This window comes from Cetorhinus maximus, chromosome 2, assembly GCF_964194155.1.
Source record: "Cetorhinus maximus chromosome 2, sCetMax3.hap1.1, whole genome shotgun sequence".
In the NCBI taxonomy this organism is placed as follows: domain Eukaryota; kingdom Metazoa; phylum Chordata; class Chondrichthyes; order Lamniformes; family Cetorhinidae; genus Cetorhinus; species Cetorhinus maximus.
Window position 1 is genome coordinate 177,940,633 of NC_135880.1, and position 21,956 is coordinate 177,962,588.

A 21,956-nucleotide genomic window follows, 5' to 3' on the forward strand; every position below is an offset into this window, starting at 1 on the left:
CACTACTTATGCCTTTGGCTTGGATGTCTTCGCCCATGTATGTTTTTAATTGGGCAGTTTTTTCTTCCAAATTTAAATGATGTTCCCCATTGCTCAGATATTTGAAGGTATGTTCCCCAGTTACTGGAAGCTCCTGTGTCCAATTCCATTCAAACACGTCTACCATTCACTCTCACTGTTACATAAATTGGTTCTGTTCTACCAACCTTCAAGTTATACAATGAATAAATATCTGAATCTGTTGCTTCGGGCTCTTCTACATCTCACTGGTTTTATCTTTTGTTTAAAAGTCTGTTTGACTCTTTCCTTACACTGTCTCATTATGTGACCATTTTTATGACAATACAAACATTCTATTTTTTTAAAGTGTCAATTGTTAAAAGATTGTTTATTTCCACCTCTATTGATTTTGCTCCTTATTTTTGCTGCTGAGTCGTTTTTTCTCATTTTCCTGCAAACGGGGGCTGTTTCCTGACTCTAAGTTGAGTATTGCATTTTCGTGCCCTTTTTGGCTGGGACTTCCCGCGTGATATGGAGGGCGGCAGCATTTTGCGCTCCCTTTATCCCTTTCGAATCTCTAACTGCACTTTCCATTGTCAGTGCAATCTCTCGTGCCTTCTTAAAATCCAAATTTGTTACGGATTACAATCGCTTTTGAATCGTGTCCTCTTTCACACCTCACACTGATCTCTAAGCATATCGTTTAAGGATGTACCAAACTCACAATGCTCCGTTAATTGCTTAAAGCTTGCCACATCGCTTGTAACTGTCTCCCCTGGGGCTCTAATTCTTGAATTAAACTTGAACCTTTGTATCATTACTGAGGGTTTAGGTTGGTAATGGCCCTTCACCAGGTCCACTAATTCATCAAATTTTCTCGAGTCTGGGGCACTGGGTGCCATCAATCTTCGAATCAAGCCATAAGTCTTATTCCCATATGTACTTAAGAGGATCGCCCGCCTCTTCTCTTCATCCGTAATCTCATTTGCTTGGAAAAACAATGACAGATGCTCAATATAGTGGGACCAATTGCCCATTGCTGGATCGAAAGGATCAATTCTTCCGAATTGCGGCATGCTGAGGGAGCTACTTTGACGATTTGAACGGAACTTCTGCTTACAATTGCTGTGCGAGGTCCAGTGCTGATTTCGTTTTTCTTGCTTGCTTCTTTTTAACTTGTTCAACCCTTGTTGCCAGTTTGTTGGATCCTGTTTGCATGCTTGTTGTAAGGGGTGGCCGATTTGGTAATAATGATCGAGTTGAGTAGCAGACACTTCATAGGTAGAAACTCTGTGTGTATTTACAAGAGTACTCAGCAGCAACTAAACATGTGCTTACTCTTCCAACTCTATCCCTACACTACTGCTGCTACTACTAACTACTGACTCCAGACTATTAACGACAGAGGTAGCCCGCGCTACTCTGCTATTGGATACTAAGATCTTGTGATCTTCCATTATAACATTCTTCTTAAAGGTATATTACACATCACATTACCACAGAGGGTGCGAGTCTAGGTGGGGTGGAGGAATACAAATACATCAATCGCTAGCAGTTGTGCTGTAGCAAGGCCATTAAAAATAAGCAAACCAAGCATTGGGTTCTATTTCTAGAAGGATAGAACTGGAAAGTATGGAAGTTATACTAGCCCTGTATCGAACCTTGGTTAGACCACATTCTGTGCAGCTCTAGTTATGAAAAGGATAGAAAGACACTGGCAGAGGATGCAGAGAAGATTTACGAGGATAATACCAGAAATGTGTGGGCAAATGCATGAGGAAAGGATCGACAGGCTGGGTCTCTATTTTTTTCTCTTGAAAATAGAAGGCTGACAGATGACCTAATCGAAGTCTTTAAAATTCTGAAAGGTTTCGACAGAGTGGATACAAAGAGAACGTTTCCTTTTGTGGGGAAGAGCATAACCCAGAGGCCATCAATGTCAGATAGTCACCAAGAAATCCAATAGGGAATTCAGGAGAAATGTCTTTATCCAGAGAGTGGTGAGAATGTGGAACTTGCTCCTACAAGGAGTGGTTGAAGTGAATAGCATAGATGCGTTTAGGGGGTGGAATAGAGGGTTACAATGGTCGATTTAGATGAGAAAAGATGGGAGGAGGCTCGAGTGGAACACAAACACTAGTACAGACAGATTGGGCCGAGTGGCCTGATTTGGTACTGTATATCCTACGTAACATTGTTCTTCATGAGTGCGCATTAACAAAAGTTGACGGGTCACAAGCTACACATTGATTTTAAGGCGATTATGCAGTCATTGTTGGAGGGGTAAAATTCTTGCCTTGGTCCTTTGTGTGGTTTGGGTTATGAAATAATGTGGAAAACTTTGCTTGAAAAATGGCAGCAGGAAGCTAAGTTTCAGCAAGTATATAAGCAAAACACCGCGGCTGCTGGAAATCTGAAATAAAAACACAAAATGCTGGAAAAGCTCAGCGGGTCAGATGCTGTCAGACCTGCTGAGTTTTCCCAGCATTTTCTGTTTTTATTTCAGCGAGCATATGTTGGGAATGGTCGGCACTGCTGACAAGCGGGTCACTCTTACACGTTATTAATGAGGGGGAAACAAAACGTTCTCACTTTCCTCAGAGGAAGCGGACGAATTCTTGGACCCCGTGAAAACACCCACTGGTCTCGTCGGAGTGGAGGCAGCTTCTCTGCCAGTCGCACTGCAGCCAACCACCTTGCATAACATCTCGCTCAAGCACCTGGGGACAGAAATCCAGTGAGTATTTGCTGTCACGATACTTTTTGATAGGGGAATGAGAAGAGTACACAGCGAGTTGTGTTGTGATCTGGAATGCGCTGCCTGAAAGTCAGGGGAAGCAGACTCAGCAGTAACTTTCAAAAAGGGAATGGTTCCAGGGCTGAGGAACTTCAGTTACGTGGATAGATTGGGGAGTTTGGGATTGTTTTCCTTGGAGAAAAGGTTGAGAGGAGATTTGATAGAGGTATTCAAAATAAGGAGGAATCTGGACAGAAGAAAAACCATTCCCACTGGTGGACGGATTGAGAACCAGCGGGCACAGATTTAAGGTAATTGATAAAAGAAGTAATGGAGGCACGAGGAGAAACTTTTTCACGCAGCGAGCGGTTAGGATCTGGAATGCGCTGCCTGAGAGTGTGGCGGAAGCAGGTTCAATTGAGGCATTCAGGAGGGGATTGGATTATTATCTGAAAAGGAAGAATGTGCAGGGTTACAGGGAGAAGGCAGGGGAATAGCACTGGGTGAATCACTCATTCGGAGAGCTGGCCCAGACACGATGGGCCAAATGGCCTCCTCCTGCGCTGTAACAATTCTGTGATTCTGTGAAAAGAGAGTCCAAATAAACACTTGACAAGGGATAATTGGCAGGGCTGTGGGGAAAGAGCATTTGTGGAGTGTGACGAACTGGATAGCACTTTCAAAGAGTCAGAAGAGGCACAATGGGCCAAATAGCCTCCTTTTTGGGCTGAATTATGAATATGTCATTTGATATTTATTTCATTGACTCCCACTGGACATTTTATCATTCACAGGGGCAACACCTTCATCAAAAATGTTTATCACCCCCTGCCCCCCTCTTGCAAGTATTGACCTACAGTTCAAATATTTGCAATGGCTCTTGACTTCATTACTCAAGTAGGTCTAGGCATTAGCAAGTACTGGCAAGCTAGTCAGCTGTGTGAGGCAGATTATGGATCAGTTGAGCTGATCCTGCATTCACAGGATGTGACAAGACTGACATTTCCCCCTTGTCTTTGAGAAGCCGCCTTGACAACTGAGTGGCTCTCTAGGCCAATTCAGAGGCAGTTAAGGGTCAGCCACATTGGATCTGCAGTCAGATATAGGCCAGACCACTTAAGGATGGCAGACTTCCTCTCCTAAAGGATGTTTGTGAACCAGAATGGCCTTTTAACAACAATCTGGCAGTTACTTGATTTATGTGAGTTCAAATTCCTCAGCTGCCGTGTTGGGATTTGAATTTGCGTCTCTGGATTACTAATCCTATAACGTAACCAACGTGCTATCGTGACCCGATGTGTGCCTACATGAATGTTCAAGAAGGTGTTACTGTGTTAGGGGCTGGAGTGGGAAACTTGTTGCTTTATTTTTCTTCCCCCAACCCTGCACGACCCATGTGCATTACAGTCACTAATAAATCCAATCGGGAATTCAGAAGAAGCTTCTCTACCCAAAGAATGGTGAGAATGTGGAACTCGCTACCACAGGGAGTGGTTGAGGTGAATACCACAAATACATTTAAAGGGGACAGCTCGATGAACACATGGGGGGAGAAAGGAATAGAAGGTTACGCTGATGGGGTGAGATAAAGTAAGGAGGGAGGAGGTTCGTGTGAAGCATAAACCAGCTGGGCCAAATGCCCTGTTTTTTGTGCTGTAATTATTTTGAGCATGGTTTTGTGATGCTCCTATCTAAAGTGGAAAATCCCTAAGCAAGTTTAGCGCCAATAGAATATGATGACACTGAACTCAAACTTGGAAATGTTTTAAGGTATTTTAAACTTGTGCAGAATTGTCACAAAAACAGCTTACAACACACACACACACACACATCACAAATGGCCTTGTGACTCTACTTGCAGTTTGTTTTAACAATGTGTGCCTTTGATAGGTCCTAAGATCAGATTCACTTCATGCTGTATTTTTAATCCTGTTTTTGTTAGGTAGTGGATCTGCTGCACTGCCCTTCACTCACTGAAGGTTTGTTTACACTAATCACCACTACATTGTGGGTTTTTTTTTGTTGTTGTTTGTTTGTTCCCTTCCCCAAAACAGAAATTTTGGTTCTAAAGCCGTCTTTCAGTTCTCCGGAAGCAAGCCGTTCAGGGAAAATAGGACATGTTTTGAGGAAGTCAGCCAGGGACCTAATGAGATGGCTGAAGATCTATCCCAGACCAAAGGAGATCTATCAGGTGGGACCTTGGATGCACACAGCAGGCGCTCTTCCAGACAAAAATTAATCCGTTTATATTTCCAAAACTGGCTGAGCTCCTCGCCCCAGGGGATGGCAGTCATTTGTGACTGATTGATTTATCTGTCTTTATTTGCTTTTTTAACTGGTTCAATATGGGCTGCAGATGGCATGTACCACGTCTTTTGGAAGGAATATTCCTGGAAAGTACCCATTTATGAACAACATATCACTACGAGCTTGTGCTTCTTATATAGATAGTTAAAAAATACACTCACCAGGAAACAGATTTGCAAAGTGTTAAGGCTGAAAACATTAACTTAACCTTTAGACTAAAAATTAATAATTTGCTTGAGCGTCACTGTCGCTAGACCACTAAGGTCCTGAGGCCAAACCTGGCATAAGAACAGGCTTATGACTGAAATATTGGACTCCGGGACCAGGATCTTCTGATGGGTCTCCTGCAGATTCTGTTTTCCAAAGTCTGTGAATACTAGCAGTTTACACAATGAATCATTTGCCTTTATTGTCTAGGTTGAGACTTCTTGTTTTATTGATAATTTATCAAGCACTATAAAATCATAATTGGACTTTTGTCGATAGTTCCTGTACAACCTTTTCTCCCCCCCACTAAAATCATGGAATGATACAGTCCAGAAGGAGGCCATTTGACCCATTGTATTTTATTTGTCATGGGCTGTGAGTAGCGCTGGCAGGGCCCATGTTCATTTCCCTTGAGCAGGTGATGATGAGCCACCTACAACAGGTACTAACTCACCCCCTGATTCCCCAAAGCCTGCCTGTCATCTACAAAGCACAAGCCAGGATTGTGATGGAATACTCTCCGCTTACCTGATTGAGTGCAGCTCCAATAACATTCAAGAAGCTCGATAGCATCCAGGACAAAGCAGTCCGCTTAATCAGCACCGCGTCTGCCAACTTCAACATTCACTCTCTCCACCACCAATGCACAGTAGCAGCAGTGTGTACCATCTACAAGATGCACTGCAGCAACTCAGCAAGGCACCTTCCAAACTATGACTGCTACCATCTAGAAGGACAAGGGCAGCAGGCAAAGGGGAACACCACCACCTGGAGGTTCCCCTCCAAGTAACTCACCATCCTGACTTGGAACTTGTAGTGATTGAAGGTATAACCTTTCCTACTGCCTTTAGGGGTCACATGATTGTTCTAACAAACGAGCCCTAAGTGTGGGTAACCCTGGGGACGGAGCTTTCTAGTCGTGGACTGGATCGAGCATGTAGCTTCTAAAAGAACTCTGTAATAAAGTTATCTGTTTCAAGTGAGAAACCTGTACGGTACATCAAGTTCATCGCAGAACTATATCACCATTCCTGCACTGTCGCTGGGTCAAAATCCTGGAACTCCCTCCCTAACAGCACTGTGGGTGGACCTACACCACATGGACTGCAGCAGTTCAAGAAGGCAGCTCACCACCACCTTCTCAAGGGCAATTAGGGATGGGCAACAAATATTGACCCTGCCAGCGATGTTCACATCCCATGAAAGAATAAAAAAAAAGGAATGGCTTGCTTTGACATTTCAGAATTAAGCACATTGCTGTGGGTCTGGAGTCATGTGAAGGCTCAGACTGGGTAAGAACAGCCAATTTTCCCCCATGATAGGTTTTTACAACAATCTGGTAGTTTCATGATGATTATTAATGTGAACAGCATTTTTTATTCCTGATTTATTAATTGATTGATTTTTAAATTCTCAGCTGCTGTGGTGGGATTTGAACTTCTGTCACTAGAGCATTAATCAAGGCTTCTGGATTATGAGTCCAGTAAGATAGCCAATATGCTACCAGCACCTCTTGTCCATGTGCCAACTCTTTGAAAGAGTTATCCAATTAGTCTTAGTCCCCTGCCCTCTCTTCATGGTCCTGCAAATTTATTTTTCTCCAAGTATTAATGCAATTCTCTTTTGGAAAATTACTACTAAATTTGCTTCCACTGCCCTCTCAAGCAGAGCGTTCAAACTCATCGTAACATAATGTGTAAAAAGTTTCCCCTCTGGTTCTTCTGCCAATTACCATAAATCTGTGTCCTCTAATTTGTGGATCCTCTGGCTGCTCTCATTGGCTTCCCTTCGTTATTAACATTGGCCATTTCTTGAGTGCGTGGAGTCACCACTGTGCTTTTGACCGTGGCTATGGCACCTGATTGCAGCGTGAGAAAGGATGAATTGTCTGATGTTGTTGGGACTGCCTGGTCTTTCTAGCTTGCTGTTTGTCCGTAGCTGCCTGTATTCCTTGCTGTCTGAAAGAAGCAACACCACTGCCTGAGATTGACCCACTAGCTAGTTCTTCCATGTGCATCTTTCTCCCTGTCCATGGTAGGCATGCAACGTTTCCTAAGGTTCGCCTTCAAGGCCCCTGTGAATCTTAATCTTGACTTGCCTCCCTCATGGTTGGCAGCTTCCGTGATCATCGATTGGGAGGTTGACCAAGCCACTTCAACATCATCACTTGGGATTTCTTCGGAGGACAGCTGGTTCTTAAGCCTGAGCCTGAACTGTTCACTCGCAATGCTCTGTGGATGCTAGTTTCTGCATATCTAACTTTCTTGGCAGTAGGTGGGGGTGTCTAGTTCACGTTGGTCTTTTCAATAAGAGAGTAAATTCACCTTGGAACATAACATCCCGTGGTCTGTGAATCACTCCGCTCCCCTCATATCCCTGGCAATCATAACATCTTTTATATTGCTCTGCTACACAAAGAAGTGTTCACCAATGATCCAGGGCAGTGTGGTAACAATACACCATTTCCTCTGGTCTTCCCTCTGGTCTAATTTATCGAATAGCGGACAAAACAAATCTGCTCCATGTCTGGAAAGAGAAGCAGGGGATTAGCTCTGAGCAAAGAAGGGATTAAGCTTTGCTGTGAAAAATTGGCTTGTCACGTTCAAGTGCTTTCTGAAATATTTGGGAAAACGACCAAGCAAAGAAAAACCTCTGCCAGCAACTTGCATTTTAAAACTGATGTTTGAATTCCACCCTATTGAGTTATTAAGTGGTGGGTTCTCCTTTTATGTTTCTGTGACAGCGGGACTTCAGAAAAAAAAAATGCCCATTATCAAAGGTTACTCGCAATTCTGTTATTCTGAGTGTAAAATAAAACTTCAACGGTGTTTCTATTAAATATTGATTTTTTTTTAGCTCCTCCTTGGCCCACGCTGGAGATGCGCATTTTGTTAGCAATTAAGTGATTCTGTGTCACAGTTAACACTTGATTGAGGTTAAACAGGACTTTAACTTTCTCCACTCAAACGTTTGCTAGTTTTTTAGATTGGTAGGAAAAGAAAAGAAGGACTGGCATTTAGGTAGCACCTTTCATGACGTCAGGACATCCCAAAGCGCTTGACAGCCAATTAAATACTTTTGCAGTATGGTCACAGTTGTAGTGTAAAAACATGGCTGCCCATTTGCACACAGCTTGATTCCACAAACAGCTGCATGATAAATTTGTTTTAGATGTTGATTGAGGGAATGAATGTCAGCTAGACACCCGGTGAAAACTCTCCTGCTCTTCTTCAAAAAGTGCCGCGTGATCTTTTACCTCCGCTTGAGAGGGTTTAAAATCTCACCTGAAAAACAGCGCCTCCAACAGTGCAGCACACCTTCGGCACTGCACCTGGAGTGTTCACCTGGATTTTGTGCTCATGTCCTTGGAATGGGACTTGAACCCACAAACTTCTGAATCAGAGACAAGAGTATTTACTCCTTCAGCTTTTTTTGGGGGGGTGGGGGCAGGACTACAGATGAGGAAGCTCTTTCAAAGAGCCAGCATGAGTTCAATGGGCCTAATAGCCTTCCTCTGTGCTGTATCATCCTATAAAAATACTGGTATGCCTGCTATGAAAAGATGGGTGGGAAATTCCTGATTTTCCTCTGAAATGGAGGTCAACCCAGTGATGGTGGTTTTAAATGTACTCCCCATGCGAGGCTGAAGGTTAGAATTCCCCAACTGCATCAAACAAACATTGGAACTGTGACCTTACTGAGTTGCCCTCCAGTGTGTACAGTAATGTGTAATGGGCTCGTGTTTGCCTTTTCTTTTAGTTAAGGACACACAGCAGGAAGAACAGAACACTCCATTTCAAAAGTGTTCAGGGGGCAGTTTGAAGTCGCTGACCATTCGACAGAATAGCAGTCCAATGACTCCGGGGAAGGACACTGCGAAAGATGAGATTGCCCCTGACAAGGCCACCAGGTTACATAACGATGTCCTGGGACTCACCAATGAGCTTAATGCACAGAGGGTAAGGCAACCTACTCTTGTTAACTCCCGTAATGGCAGCACTTAGTACAAGGTTACTGAAGTCACAGCAAAAAGCATCTGACTTGTATTTCTAAAGGGTTATAGAATCATTGACCAGGATGGTACGGAAGGAGGCCATTTGGCCCATCAAGACTGTGTCGGCTCCTTTGAAGAGTAATCCAGTCAGTCCCGCTGTCTCTTCCTTTTCCCTATATCACTGCAATTTTTTTCTCTTCACTTTGGATGGTTTGTCAGGCCCTCCAAGGACATTGAAGGAAAGAACTGGCATTTATGTAGACTCCCAAAAGCACATTACTGACAATTTTAAAAATGTAGCTGCTTTAGATAATGAGGAGCCAATTTGCTCTCAGCCAGTTCCCACAAAATGCAGTGAGATAATGACCAGATCTTCTGCTTTAGTGACGTTGGCTAAGGATAAATATTGGTCTCAGGAGAGCAGGGAGAGTACATTGATTCTTCTTCAAAATTACATCCATGGGATCTTTTATGTCCACCTGAGAGGGTGGGTGGGGCCACAGTTTGACATCTCAAGTGAAAGCCAGCACCTCTGATGGTGAAGCACTCCCTTGGTACTGCACTGGGAGTGTCAGCCTGTGTTTTGTGTTCAAGTCTCTGGGGCGGGACTCGAACCCACAACCTCCAGGTTCAGAGGGGAGAGAGTGCTACCCACTGAGCAATGACTGATGTCAGCCACGTAGTACATAAAGGGAATGTTTCTCATGCTGGAATTTCAGCTGATGCTGCTTTTGTCCCGTAATCACTGGGCTACCGTACCCCACCGCCAGAACGTCAGCTGTGATCCATGCACTTCCAGATGTTCCAAGGTGCAAATCCTTCTTCCCTTGTATAATTGTAGCCATAAGTTCCTGTTGGAATAATTCTTGTCTCTTTCCTTTTCTTTCTCCTTTCATGGGATGTGGGTGTCACTGGCAAGGCCAGTATTTGTTACCTATCCCTAATTGCCCTTGAACTGAGCAGCTTGCTAGGCCATTTCAGAGGGCATTTAAGAGTCAACCACATAGCTGTGGGTCTGGAGTCACATGTAGTCTGGGTAAGGACGGCAGATTTCCTTCCCTAAAGGACGTTAGTGAACCAGATGGGTTTTTACAATAAATGATAACCAGCCGTTATGGTCACCATTACTGAGAATAGCCTTATATTCCAGATTTATTAATTGAATTTAAATTCCACCGGCTGCCATATCCCCAAAGCATTAGCCTGGGCCTCTGGACAACTAGTCCATTGTAATTACCACTATGTCACCATCTCCCCTTTGTCCAAGTGGGTGTTTTATACAAACCCATGGCTCAAATTGCACAACATCATCACCTTCTATCCAACGCATTATATCTCTAAAATAAGATGGAAATGGTGACAATATTGAAACCACATCATTTCCTACGGCATTGCATCACAGCACCATGAAACACCGCAGTGAGTTTTCTGTCATGTGTCCTGTTTAAGAAGTCTGCTCAACTGCAGAGTATGTTCAAGACTGAGACTCATAGCTTTTGAGAGATGTGGCAATTGCCAAAGGGGAACTGTGGTGGAAGATTGGTCATTAGCGAAAGGCAGAGCAGGCTCGAGGGACAGGCTCACTTCTGCTCCTATTACTCACATTGCACTAAGTGATTTGACACATATAAGATTCTGAGGAGGCTTGGGTAGATGCTGAGAGGATGTTTCCTCTCATGGGGGATTCTAGAACTAGGACATACAGTTTCAAAATAAAGGGTCTGCCATTTAAGATGGAGATGAGGAGGAATTTCTTCTCTGAGGGTCATTAGTCTTTGGAATCCTCTTTCCCAGAGAGCAGTGGTTCGGTGAGGGAGTGAATTCCAAAGACTAATGGCCATCTGCCCTTCTCCTTTGAGCAGAGATCAATCCCAGATCCTCATCCAGAAGGAAAAAATGGTAAAACTTGGGAAATGACTGGCACTGGTCTGAACGGGTCTTGTACACCATACAATGGGACTCCAGTTCAGACCAGTACCAATCATTTCCGGATTTTACTGATTTTTCTTAACCTGTCCCCATCACTAACATTCCTTATTTCTGGGGTCATCCTGGTAGACTTTCTCTGCATTCTCTCCAGAGTTTATTTCATTTTATATATTTTTTTTTCTTTTTGAGGTGGGATTGCGAGATTGCCTAAGGGTCTTTTTTTGTTTCAAGAGTAAGAAAGTTGATTTGCTGACGTTTGCCGATTATTGTGGCAGGAACTGGTCAAGCTCTTGCACAGGGCTCTCGAGGCCGCGCAGCAGGAGAAGAGGGCTTGTAACACGTACCTCTCCAGTGACGAGTCCACCCGCTTGGAGCTGGTGCGGCACAAAGTGAGGCAGATCCGAGACTTGGAAAACCGGGCCTGCGTGCTTGAGAAGGAGAAGCAAAAGCTGCAACAGAGCCTGGGCACGCAGACGGACCTCACCGAGGAGATGAAGCAACATGCTCAGCTGCTGATGGAGAAAAACCACGCCAAGCAGGAGGTCATCCTGAAACTCTCCCAGCAGATGGCCAACGAAAGCTGCCTCCCAGAAACCTACAATAAAATCACCACAGAGGCCATTGGAAAACTGGAGGAGCAAATTGTACATTTAAAGGTGATTGGGTATTGCTGATGACGACACAAACTGGCACTTATGTAGGGACACGGGAAGATCGTCTAGCCCTTTGAGCCTGTCTGCCATTCAATGAGATCGTGGCTGATCTTCCAGCTAACTCCACAATTGCCCCATGTCCCTTGACAAAGCCTTTAAATATCAGATTTAAAATGAACAATAGATCCAGAATTGTTTCCGGATGAGAGTTCCAAACTTCTACCACACTTTGTGCGTCGAAGTGTTTCTGAACTTCACTCTTGAAAGGCCCGATCTCTCCTTTTCAGATTGTTTAATGTCATGAAGCATTGCAAAACACTTCACAGGAGCCATTATCCACCAAAAGCTGACACCTAAAGATCTAGCGATCAAAAGCTTAGTCAAGAGTTGATTTTAAGGAATGCAATAAAAGGAAAGGGAGAGAGGTTTAGAGAGGGAATTCTGGCGCTTTGGATCCAAATAGCGGAAAGCACGGCCACCAATGGTGAAGCGGTAAACCAATGTTGCATGTACCTTTTGTGCATTCGTAGGTAAAATGTGACTCGGATCATTTGATGCATCAGGTAAAATTGGTAGAGGCCGTGTCCACACTCCTTCTCATCTCTGCCATCTCTTCTGGTCTTCCAGGATTTCTGAGTTCCTTCAATTTTGGCCTCCTGCGCAACTCTGATTTCAAATTTGTGATCAAGCCCACCCATGGCCTTGGCCCTTCCTAACTCTGCAACCACCTTCAGCCCTCCGAGATCCCTTACGAATCCCCGACTGACATCGCTTCACCCATTGGTGGCTGTATCTTCAGCTGCTAAGGCCCTAAACTCTGAAAATCACCCCCCATCCCCCCAAACCTCTCCTCCTCATTTTCCTCCTTTAAGACACCCCTTAAAACCTACCTCTTTGACCAAGGTTTTGACCATCTTCCCTACTATTCCTTAATGTGGCTCGGTGTCGAATTTTTATATATATATATATATATATATACACAGGTTGGTGTTGTTGTTTACCTAATGGGGGCTTCACTCTATCACATGTCCCAAGTCACTGGGTTTATTGAGAGGAGATTATGTTTAGTTTGAAAGCTGCTGTGGGTTTGAGGATAAAAAGCAGCAGGAACATATTTAAACTTAAAGTGATTGGAGTACCTGTATCAATGCTTATTCTGATGGCTTATGAATCATATTTTTTTTCTCAAGAAACCATAATTTTTGAAGTTTGAAAGTACAGCCACATTTCTTCATTTAAAAAAAAGATAAACCGTTGTTACTTTGAAGTCGCCCGTTTCAAATATTTTGGGATTTTATTTTTGGCAGGATGATCAAGAAGCTTACAAAATCCAAAACAAGTTCTTAAACTCCGAGATTTACCAAGTCACCAAGCTTTGGCAGGCCACTGCTGATCGGGAGAAGGCTCTGGCTATGAAGGTATGGGGGTGGGTGAGTGGAACAGGTCACGGTATACATTGCAACTGGAACAGCCCCCTAACAGCACTGCGGGGGTACTTTCACCACACAGACTGCAGCGGCTCAAGAAGGCAGCTCACCACCACCTTCTCAAGGGGCAATGAGGAATGGCTGTCGGACTTGACATTCGGCCCCTCCAGCCCTGCTCTGTCATTCAATAATATCATGGCTGACCTGATTGTGGCCTCAACTCCACTTTCCTGCTGCCCCCCTCCCATAACACTTGACTCCCTTGTAGATTAAAAATCTGTTTTGAATATGTTCAATGACCCAGCCTCCACTGCTCTCTGTGGAAGAGAATTCCAATGACTAACGATTCTTGGAGAGAAGAAATTCCTCCTCATCTGTTTTAAATGGGAGACTCCTTAGTTTTAAACTGTGCCCCCTGTTTCTAGATTCCGCCACCAAGGGGAATCATCCTCTCAGCATCCACCCTGTCAAGGTCCCTCAGAATCTTATGTGTTTCAAGAAGATCATCTCTCAATCTTCTCAACTCCAGTGTGTATAGGTCCAACCTGTTCAACCTTTCCTCATAAGACAAACCCCTCATTCCAGGAATCAGTCTAATGAACCTTCTCTGAACTACATTCAATGTAAGTATATACTCCCTTAAGTGAAGTGACCAAAACTGTACACGGTACTCTGTGTGGTTTCATCAATGTCCTCTACGTTAGTAGCAAGACTTCTCTACTTTTATACCCCATCCCCTTGCAATAAAGACTAACATATTCCATTTGCTTCCCTAATTACTTGCTGTAACTGCCTGCTAGCCTTCTGTGATTCATGTACAAAGATACCCAGAACTCTCTGGACCGCAGCATTCTGCAGCCTCTGTCTAATTAAATAATGCTCTCCTTTTCTATTCCTCCTGCTAAAGTGGACAACCTCACAGTTTCCCACATTATACTCCATCTGCCAATTTTTTGCCCACTCACTTAACCTATCTCTATCCCTTTGCAGACTCTTTGTAGCCTCCTCACAGCTTGTTTTCCTACCTACCTTTGTATCATCAGCAAATTTGACTACAATACAGTCAGTCCCTTCATCCAAGTCATTAAAGTAGATTGTAAATGGATGAGGCCCCAGCACTGTTCACTGTGGCACCCAATAGCTTCAGTTTTCAAACCAGAAAATTACCCATTTATTCTGACTCTGTTTCCTGATATTTAGCCAAAACTCTATCCATGCTAATGTATTACCCCTAACACTATAAACTCTTATCTTGTGTTTACCTTTATCTTACCTTTATATGTGGCGCCTTATCAAATGCCTTTTGGAAATCCAAACACATTACATCCACTGGTTCCCTTTTATCTACCCTACATCCATCCTCAAAGAGCTCTACTAAATTTGTCAAGCACAATTTCCCTTTCACAAAACCATGTTGATTCTGTCTGATTATATTATGATTTTCTAAATTTCCTGCTACTACCTCCTTAATAATGGATTCTAGCATTTTCCCAATGACAGATGTTAGGCTAACTGGCTATTAGATTCCAACTTTCTGTCTCCCTCTTTCCTTGAATATTTCTTGTTATTTTCCACTTGAGCTTCCTCCCACCCTACTTCATCGCGCTCTATCAGCACATCCTTCTATTCCTTGCTCCATCATGTGTTTATCTGGTTTCCCCTTAAATGTATCTATAACTAATCTCCTCAACTATCCCTTATGGTAGGGAGTTCTACATTCTCACCACTTGCTTGGTAAAGATTTTTCTCCTGAATTCTCTAATGGATTTATTATTGGCTATCTTTGACAGCCCCTAGTTTTAGACTCCCTCAGATGGAGAGATGTATTGAGTGAAGTCCTCTTGGGATCTGAATCAGGATCTCATTATTATTTCTGATCCATCTAATAGATTTGTATTTCAATGCACTACAGGAGGAGATGGTGGTGTAGTGGTAATGTCACTGGACGAGTAATCCAGAGGCCCAGGTTAATGTTCTGGGGCTCAAATCCCATTTAATGGAATTTAAATTCAGTTAATAGAATCTCAAATAGAAAGCCAGTCTCAGCAATGGTGACCATGAAACGATTTCCTGACCCAACCGGTTCACTAATGTCCCTTCCGGGAAGGAAATCTGCCGTCCTTACCTGGTCTGGCCCACATGTGACTCCAGGCCCATAACGATGTGGTTGACCCTTCACTGGCCTCTGAAATGACTCTAGCAAGCCTCTCAGTTCCAGGGCAGTCAGGGATGGGCAACAAATGCACGCCATGCCAGCGATGCCCACATTAAAAAAAAAGTGACACTAAAACTGGACTGGCGGGGGGGGGGGTTGCAATACCAGTTTAAAACAAATTGTGGGAAAAGCTGGCCACAATTTTCCATTGGGGAGAGTTATGAAAGATGAAATCCAATGCAGATAAAGGGCAAACTAGCAAGGAAATTCTTATCCATCATCTCTTAGTTAATGAATACAGCTGTTTTTCAGGGAGAATGTTCAATTTCTCCCTGGGAAATTGTGCTGACCGACTCTATGAACGGCAGCTGGTTATAAGGGGAAGGTTCTAAGGGGAGCTGTGAAAGGATGGCGTGTGTGTGAGATGTCTCCGCCTGGTGGGACATTGCAGAAATTCCTCCCATTGCCATCTGATACGTCGAAAATTCACAATGATTCCACAACTGAAAAAGGTACTTCTGCCGCAGGTTCTTCAGAATATCTAGTGCTTTTTTAAAAAAAAACAACACATCTTTCCTCCTTCAGCCCTTCCATGGCCACACCCTCCCCACTATCATTAAAGTCAACTAAAGGAATTTCTGAAACAAAAATAAAAATAAAAATACCTGGAAAAACTCAGCAGGTCTGGCAGCATCTGCGGAGAGGAACACAGTTAACGTTTCGAGTCCGTATGACTCTTCAACAGAACTAAGTAAAAATAGAAGAGAGGTGAAATATAAGCTGGTTTAAGGGGAAGTGGGACAAGTAGAGCTGGATAGAGGGCCAGTGATAGGTGGAGATAGCTAAAAGATGTCATAGACAAAAGGACAAAGAGGTGTTGAAGCTGGTGATATTATCTAAGGAATGTGCTAATTAAGGGTAGAAAGCAGGACAAGCAAGGTACAGATAGCCCTAGTGGGGGTGGGGTGGGGTGTGGTGAAGGAATCTAAATAGGCTAAAAAGTAGAGATAAAACAATGGATGGAAATACATTTAAAAATAATGGAAATAGGTGGGAAAAGAAAAATCTATATAAATTATTGGAAAAAAAGGGGGGGGGGTCGGAAAGGGGGTGGGGATGGAGGACAGAGTTCATGATCTAAAATTGTTGAACTCAGTATTCAGTCCGGAAGGGTGTAAAGTGCCTAGTCGGAAGATGAGGTGCTGTTCCTCCAGTTTGCATTGAGCTTCACTGGAACATTGCAGCAGGTCAAGGATGGCCATGTGGGCATGAGAGCAGGGTGGAGTGTTGAAATGGTAAGCGACAGGGAGGTCTGGGTAATGCTTGCGGACAGACTGAAGGTGTTCCGCAAAGCGGTCACCCAGTCTGTGTTTGGTCTCTCCAATGTAGAGGAAACCTCATTGGGAGCAGCGAATGCAATAGACTAAATTGAGGGAAGTGCAAGTGAAATGCTGCTTCACTTGAAAGGAGTGTTTGGGCCCTTGGATGGTGAGGGGAGGGGAAGTAAAGGGGCAGGTGTTGCACCTTCTGCGGTTGCATGGGAAGGTGCCGTGGGAGGGGGTTGAGGTGTAGGGGGTGATGGAGGAGTGGACCAGGGTGTCCCGGAGGGAACAATCCCTGTGGAATGCTGCCAGGGGGAGTGAAGGGAAGATGTGTTTGGTGGTGGCATCATGCTGGAGTTGGCGGAAATTTCTGATGCATTTGGCAGCTCTCAGAGAGAGCTATCCGGTTAATCCCACATTTCACCCCCTTCCCCAAATGCACTTCCCCCCCCATAACCCTGCAAATGTTACCTTTCCAAATATTTACCCAATTCCCCTTTTGAAAGTTACTATTGAATCTACTTCCACCACCCTTTCAGGCAGCGCATTCCAGATCACAACAACTCACTGTGTTGAGAAAGAAATTCGGAATCTTCTATTTGATTCCTTTTCCGATTCTCTCAACTCTGTGTCCTCTGGTTACCAACCCTCCTGGCAGTGGAAACAGCTTGCCCTCACCTCCTCCATCAAAACTCTTAGTCGCTAGGGCTTTTGTTTACTTCCAGCACTAAAGCCTTATCTTCCGCCTGAACTGAGGCTGTTGTGAAAGTAAATGAGCGAACTATTATTTTTTTTGTGTCTGTTTTCGATGTTCAGGGACTTTTCTTTCCTTGCTGTAGTGTGCTGCTCTGGAGGCCAAATACTGCCAGGTTGAGAGCAAGTATTTGACGATGCTCCACAAGCTTGAGGACAATGCCAGCAAGCAAGAGGGGACTCCACAGGAAATGGTCAAGCAGCTTATTGCTGACCAGTCGAAAAGGGAGATTCAAGATCAACTTGGTAACCAAGGGGGCAGATTTTGCAAGTGAGTAGGAACGAGATGGTGAACCTTAATTTGGAAAACCTCTCATTCTTTGTTTTTGAAGCTTTGAAGGACTTCCGTTTTTTTAATTAGACCATAAGACATAGGAGCAGAAATTAGGCCATTCGGCCCATCGAGTCCACTCTGCCATTCAGTCATGGGCTGATAAGTTTCTCAACCCCATTCTCCCGCCTTCTCCCCGCAACCTTTGATCCCCTTACCAATCAAGAACCTATCTATCTCGGTCTTAAATACACTCAATGACCTGGCCTCGACAGCCTTCTGTGACAATGAATTCCATAGATTCACCATTCTCTAGCTAAAGAAATTTCTCCTCATCTCTGTTCTAAAAGGTCTTCCCTTTACTCTGAGGCTGTGCCTTCGGGTCCTAGTCTCTCCTATTAATGGAAACATCTTCCCCACGTCCACTCTATCCAGGCCTTTCAGTATTCTGTAAGTTTCAATCAGATCCCCCCTCATCCTTCTAAACTCCATTGAGTATAGAGTAAAGGACAGAATTCTTTCATGGGATGTGGCAAGGCCAGTGTTTATTGCCCGTCCCTAATTGCCCTTGAACTGAGTGGCTTGCTAGGTTGGGGCAGTTAAGAGTCTGATGACTCTGATGACCACACTGATGTAGGTCCGGAGTCACATGTAAGCCAGACAAGTTAAGGGCAGCAGATTTCCCCCCCCTAAAGGATATTCCTGAAACAGGTGAATTTTTATGACAATAGTTTCACGGTCACCATCGCTGAGACTAGCTTTATATTATAGAATTTTTATTAATTGAATTTAAATTCCATCACCTGCCATAGTGGAATTTGAACCCATGTCCCTAGAGCATTACCCTGGGCTTCTGGATTACAAGTCCAGTGACATTACCACTGCACCATCATCTACCTCCCTACCCCTGTGGTGGTCTTGCGGGTGAAGGCACTACTCAGTGTAACCAGTACCAGGTCTGTGGTGGCATATGTTCCCCCTGCTTACCTTGGCTCTCTTGAAATCCTTGGTGTTAGAATTTCTAATGCTCTTTTCCCATTGTCCTGCCATAACTTGAGTTACTACAATTTCTAGGGACGAGTCAGGAGTGTGATGGATTACTGTCCACTTGCCTGGATGAGTGCAGCTCCAACAACACTCAAGAGGCTTCACACCATCCAGGAAAAAGCAGCCCGCTTGATTGGCACCCCCCATCCATCACCTTAAACTAGGGTTGCCAACCCTCCAGGCTTGGCCTGGAGTCTCCAGGAATTGCAGATCAATCTCCAGGACACTGCTGTGTGCAACCCTGGAGAAATATCATTTGGACATTAAGTAGATTGCTTTTTGTTATTTTGTTTGAACATTTCTCTTCACCAGATGTAAAAATATTGAAAATGGGGAAAAAAGGCCGTTTGGCTGACAGTCAAGCATCATCCAATTGGGTAATGAGTCTGTTTGCTTTCCAGTTGGCGCAGGAAGGCGGTGTGTCACAAGGGTGGATGTGTTAGCCAACTAATGGCTGGGGTAAGGGGGCAAGTCATGTGATGAAACCTCCAGGAATACATTTAATCGCAGCTGGTAACCTACCTTAAACATTCGCACCTTCCAGCACCAACGCACAGTAGCAGCAGTGTGTACCATCTACAAGATGCACTGCATCAACTTATCAAGGCTCCTTAGACAGCACCTTCCAAACCCATGACCACTACCATCTAGAAGGGCAAGGGCAGCAGGCACAGGGGAACACCACCACCTGGAAGTTCCCCTCCAAACCACTCACCATCCTGACTTGGAAATATATCGCCGTTCCTTCACTGTCACTGGGTCAAAATCCTGGAACTCCCTCCCTAACAGCACTGTGGGTGTACCTACACCACAGGGACTGCAGCGGTTCAAGAAGGCAGCTCACCCCCACCTTCTCAAGGGCGATTGGGATGGGCAATAAATGCTGGCCTGGCCAGTGATGCCCACATCCCATGAACCAGTTTTTTTTAAAGAAAAAGGTCATTGGAACCCTGGAAAAATGCCATTTCTCCGAGATTTTCCACTGCTCTCCTGCCAAAGTTACGCTGAGTGAACTTTGACAAGGGAAATGGGGACGGGGAAGTGGTTGCATTTCATTTGAAACCGGAAGTTTTTATTTGAGAAAAAGCTGAAGAGATGGGCCAGTGGTTGGTTGCTGATTTGAAACACATTCCATGTTTTACCCTGGAGCCATCTTGATAGACAAGGGAGTCAAGGGTTATTGGTGGGGGGGGGGGGGGCAGCGCAGACACGAAAGTGGAGTTTGGACTGCAATCGGACCAGCCGTGATCTTACTGGATGGTGGAGCAGACTCGAAGGGCCGAATGGCCTACTCTTGCCCTTAAGTCCTATGTTCCATTTACCCCTTCACCTCGAAGCTTCTTTGCAGTTTCAGCTTTCAACGATTAAAATTTGGTGGTGGGGGGGCGGGGGGAGAGGGGGGTGGGGAATATTAATTGAAGAAAGAAGGATTTGCTTTATCCCTCAGGACCCCAGGCCACCCCAAAGCACTGTACAGTCAATGAAGCACATTTGAAGTGCCGTCACTGTTGTAATGTAGGTAACACAATGCTGTGAGGATTTCAAGCACCACTCAGGAGGCAGTTATGTGTGGAATAGCCAAGTTCATTCAAGCATATGCAGGGGAGAAATATGTAGCTAAACTAAGTCTTTTCTCGAAGAATTAATGGTTACAGTAGCCCTAGTTATACTTCCCCCGAGTGTGACCATATTGTTCTGGCTAACCCAGTTAAGAACGTGAAATTCAATCAGTTGCGATTAGCCCATTAATGATTGTGAAATCAACAAGCAATTAATCGACCCGTAGTTGCCCCACACCACACAGCACCCGCTTCACACACAGCAAGATCCCACAAACGGTGATGTGAAAATGACCAGACTTCTTATGACATTAGTTCAGGGATAAATATTGGTCAGGACATCCGGGGTGCACTCTCCTGCTCCTCTTTGAAATGTTAACGTGGAATCTTTTAAGTCCCCCTGACTTAAAAGGCCTTGGTTGAACATGTCATCCGAGGGATGGCACCTCCGACAGTGCAGCCCTCCCCCGGTACTGCACTGGGAGTGTTGATCTGGAATTTTGTGCTGAAGTGTCTGGAGTGGGACTTGAACCTGTAACGTTCTGCCTCTGAGGTGAAAGTGTGCTACCAGCTGAGACACAGCTGCCACTCGGGATAGTAAGTTGCCAGAGCTGAGAAAAATGTTTCTATCTTCCCGTAACCTGCAGTTACATTCACCAGTAAACTCTGCTTGTTTTTTCCTTCAATCCTAGCGAGTATGATGAATACGGCTTCAGGATGGTGTCTTCCCCAGTGCAGGACAGAGACCTCTTGGCCAAAATCCAGGCACTTGAACGAAAATCCATCCAACTCATAGCCAGCCAGGAGGGCCAGGAGAAAACCATCCAGGTGAAATGGGCAAACCATCTATTGGGCAGGACCTTTGGTGAGCTTCTGCCATCACCAGAGTTAAAGAGCCTGATCCGTAATGGCATCCCCAAGGAATACCGGCGACATGTTTGGAAGTGGTGCGTCAATCGGTGGGTTCGGCACATAAGGGAGCGATACGGTTCTAAACGTTACCAGGAGCTGCTGAAGCTGTGCAAGAACAAAGATCAAGCAGCATCCAAGCAGATTGAACTGGATCTCCACCGGACTCTGACCAACAACAGGCTCTTCAGCTCCCCGAACTCCAGAATGGTTCAGAAGCTACGCCGTGTGTTACTGGCCTATTCGTGGCAAAACCCCGATATTGGATACTGCCAAGGACTGAACAGGTATCCCTTCTTAACCTTACTTTTCACACGCGTGCGCGCACACACACACACACAGACACACACACACACAGACACACACAGAGACGCATACGAGAGATACAGACACAGACACAGACACACAGACACACGGACACAGACACACAGACACAGATACACACAGACACAGATACACACAGACACACACACACACACAGACACACACACACGCAGATACACGGGGCTGGATTTTCCCGGAGAGTCGGGAATATGGGAGGCGGTTTCATCTCCGGGTCGCGAACCTGCCCCAGCCCCAACCCCAACCCCGATGCAAGCCGGGAACTGAGGTCCATTTTTGTCGAGGTTGAAGCCTAATTGATGAGGGGGACAGGTCTTCCAGTCGATTAGTGAAGGGGGGGTTGG

At 44.8% G+C, this 21,956-nt stretch overlaps 1 protein-coding gene across 4 annotated transcripts in view; it reads left to right on the forward strand.

The window, feature by feature from the left end:
* The window catches only part of tbc1d2 (TBC1 domain family, member 2), a 69,329-nt gene that overhangs the window by 35,819 nt on the left and 11,554 nt on the right, over positions 1-21,956 (forward strand). The window contains exons 3-9 of one of the 4 annotated variants that reach the window (XM_078529530.1): positions 2,602-2,737; positions 4,792-4,928; positions 9,011-9,210; positions 11,450-11,830; positions 13,135-13,245; positions 17,571-17,755; positions 21,054-21,557. In XM_078529530.1, coding sequence (XP_078385656.1) covers positions 2,602-2,737; positions 4,792-4,928; positions 9,011-9,210; positions 11,450-11,830; positions 13,135-13,245; positions 17,571-17,755; positions 21,054-21,557 — 1,654 coding nt within the window. Of the gene's footprint in view, positions 1-2,601; positions 2,738-4,791; positions 4,929-9,010; positions 9,211-11,449; positions 11,831-13,134; positions 13,246-17,570; positions 17,756-21,053; positions 21,558-21,956 lie in introns of those variants that run through there. The other 3 variants (XM_078529548.1, XM_078529556.1, XM_078529539.1) reach the window with 3 other exon arrangements.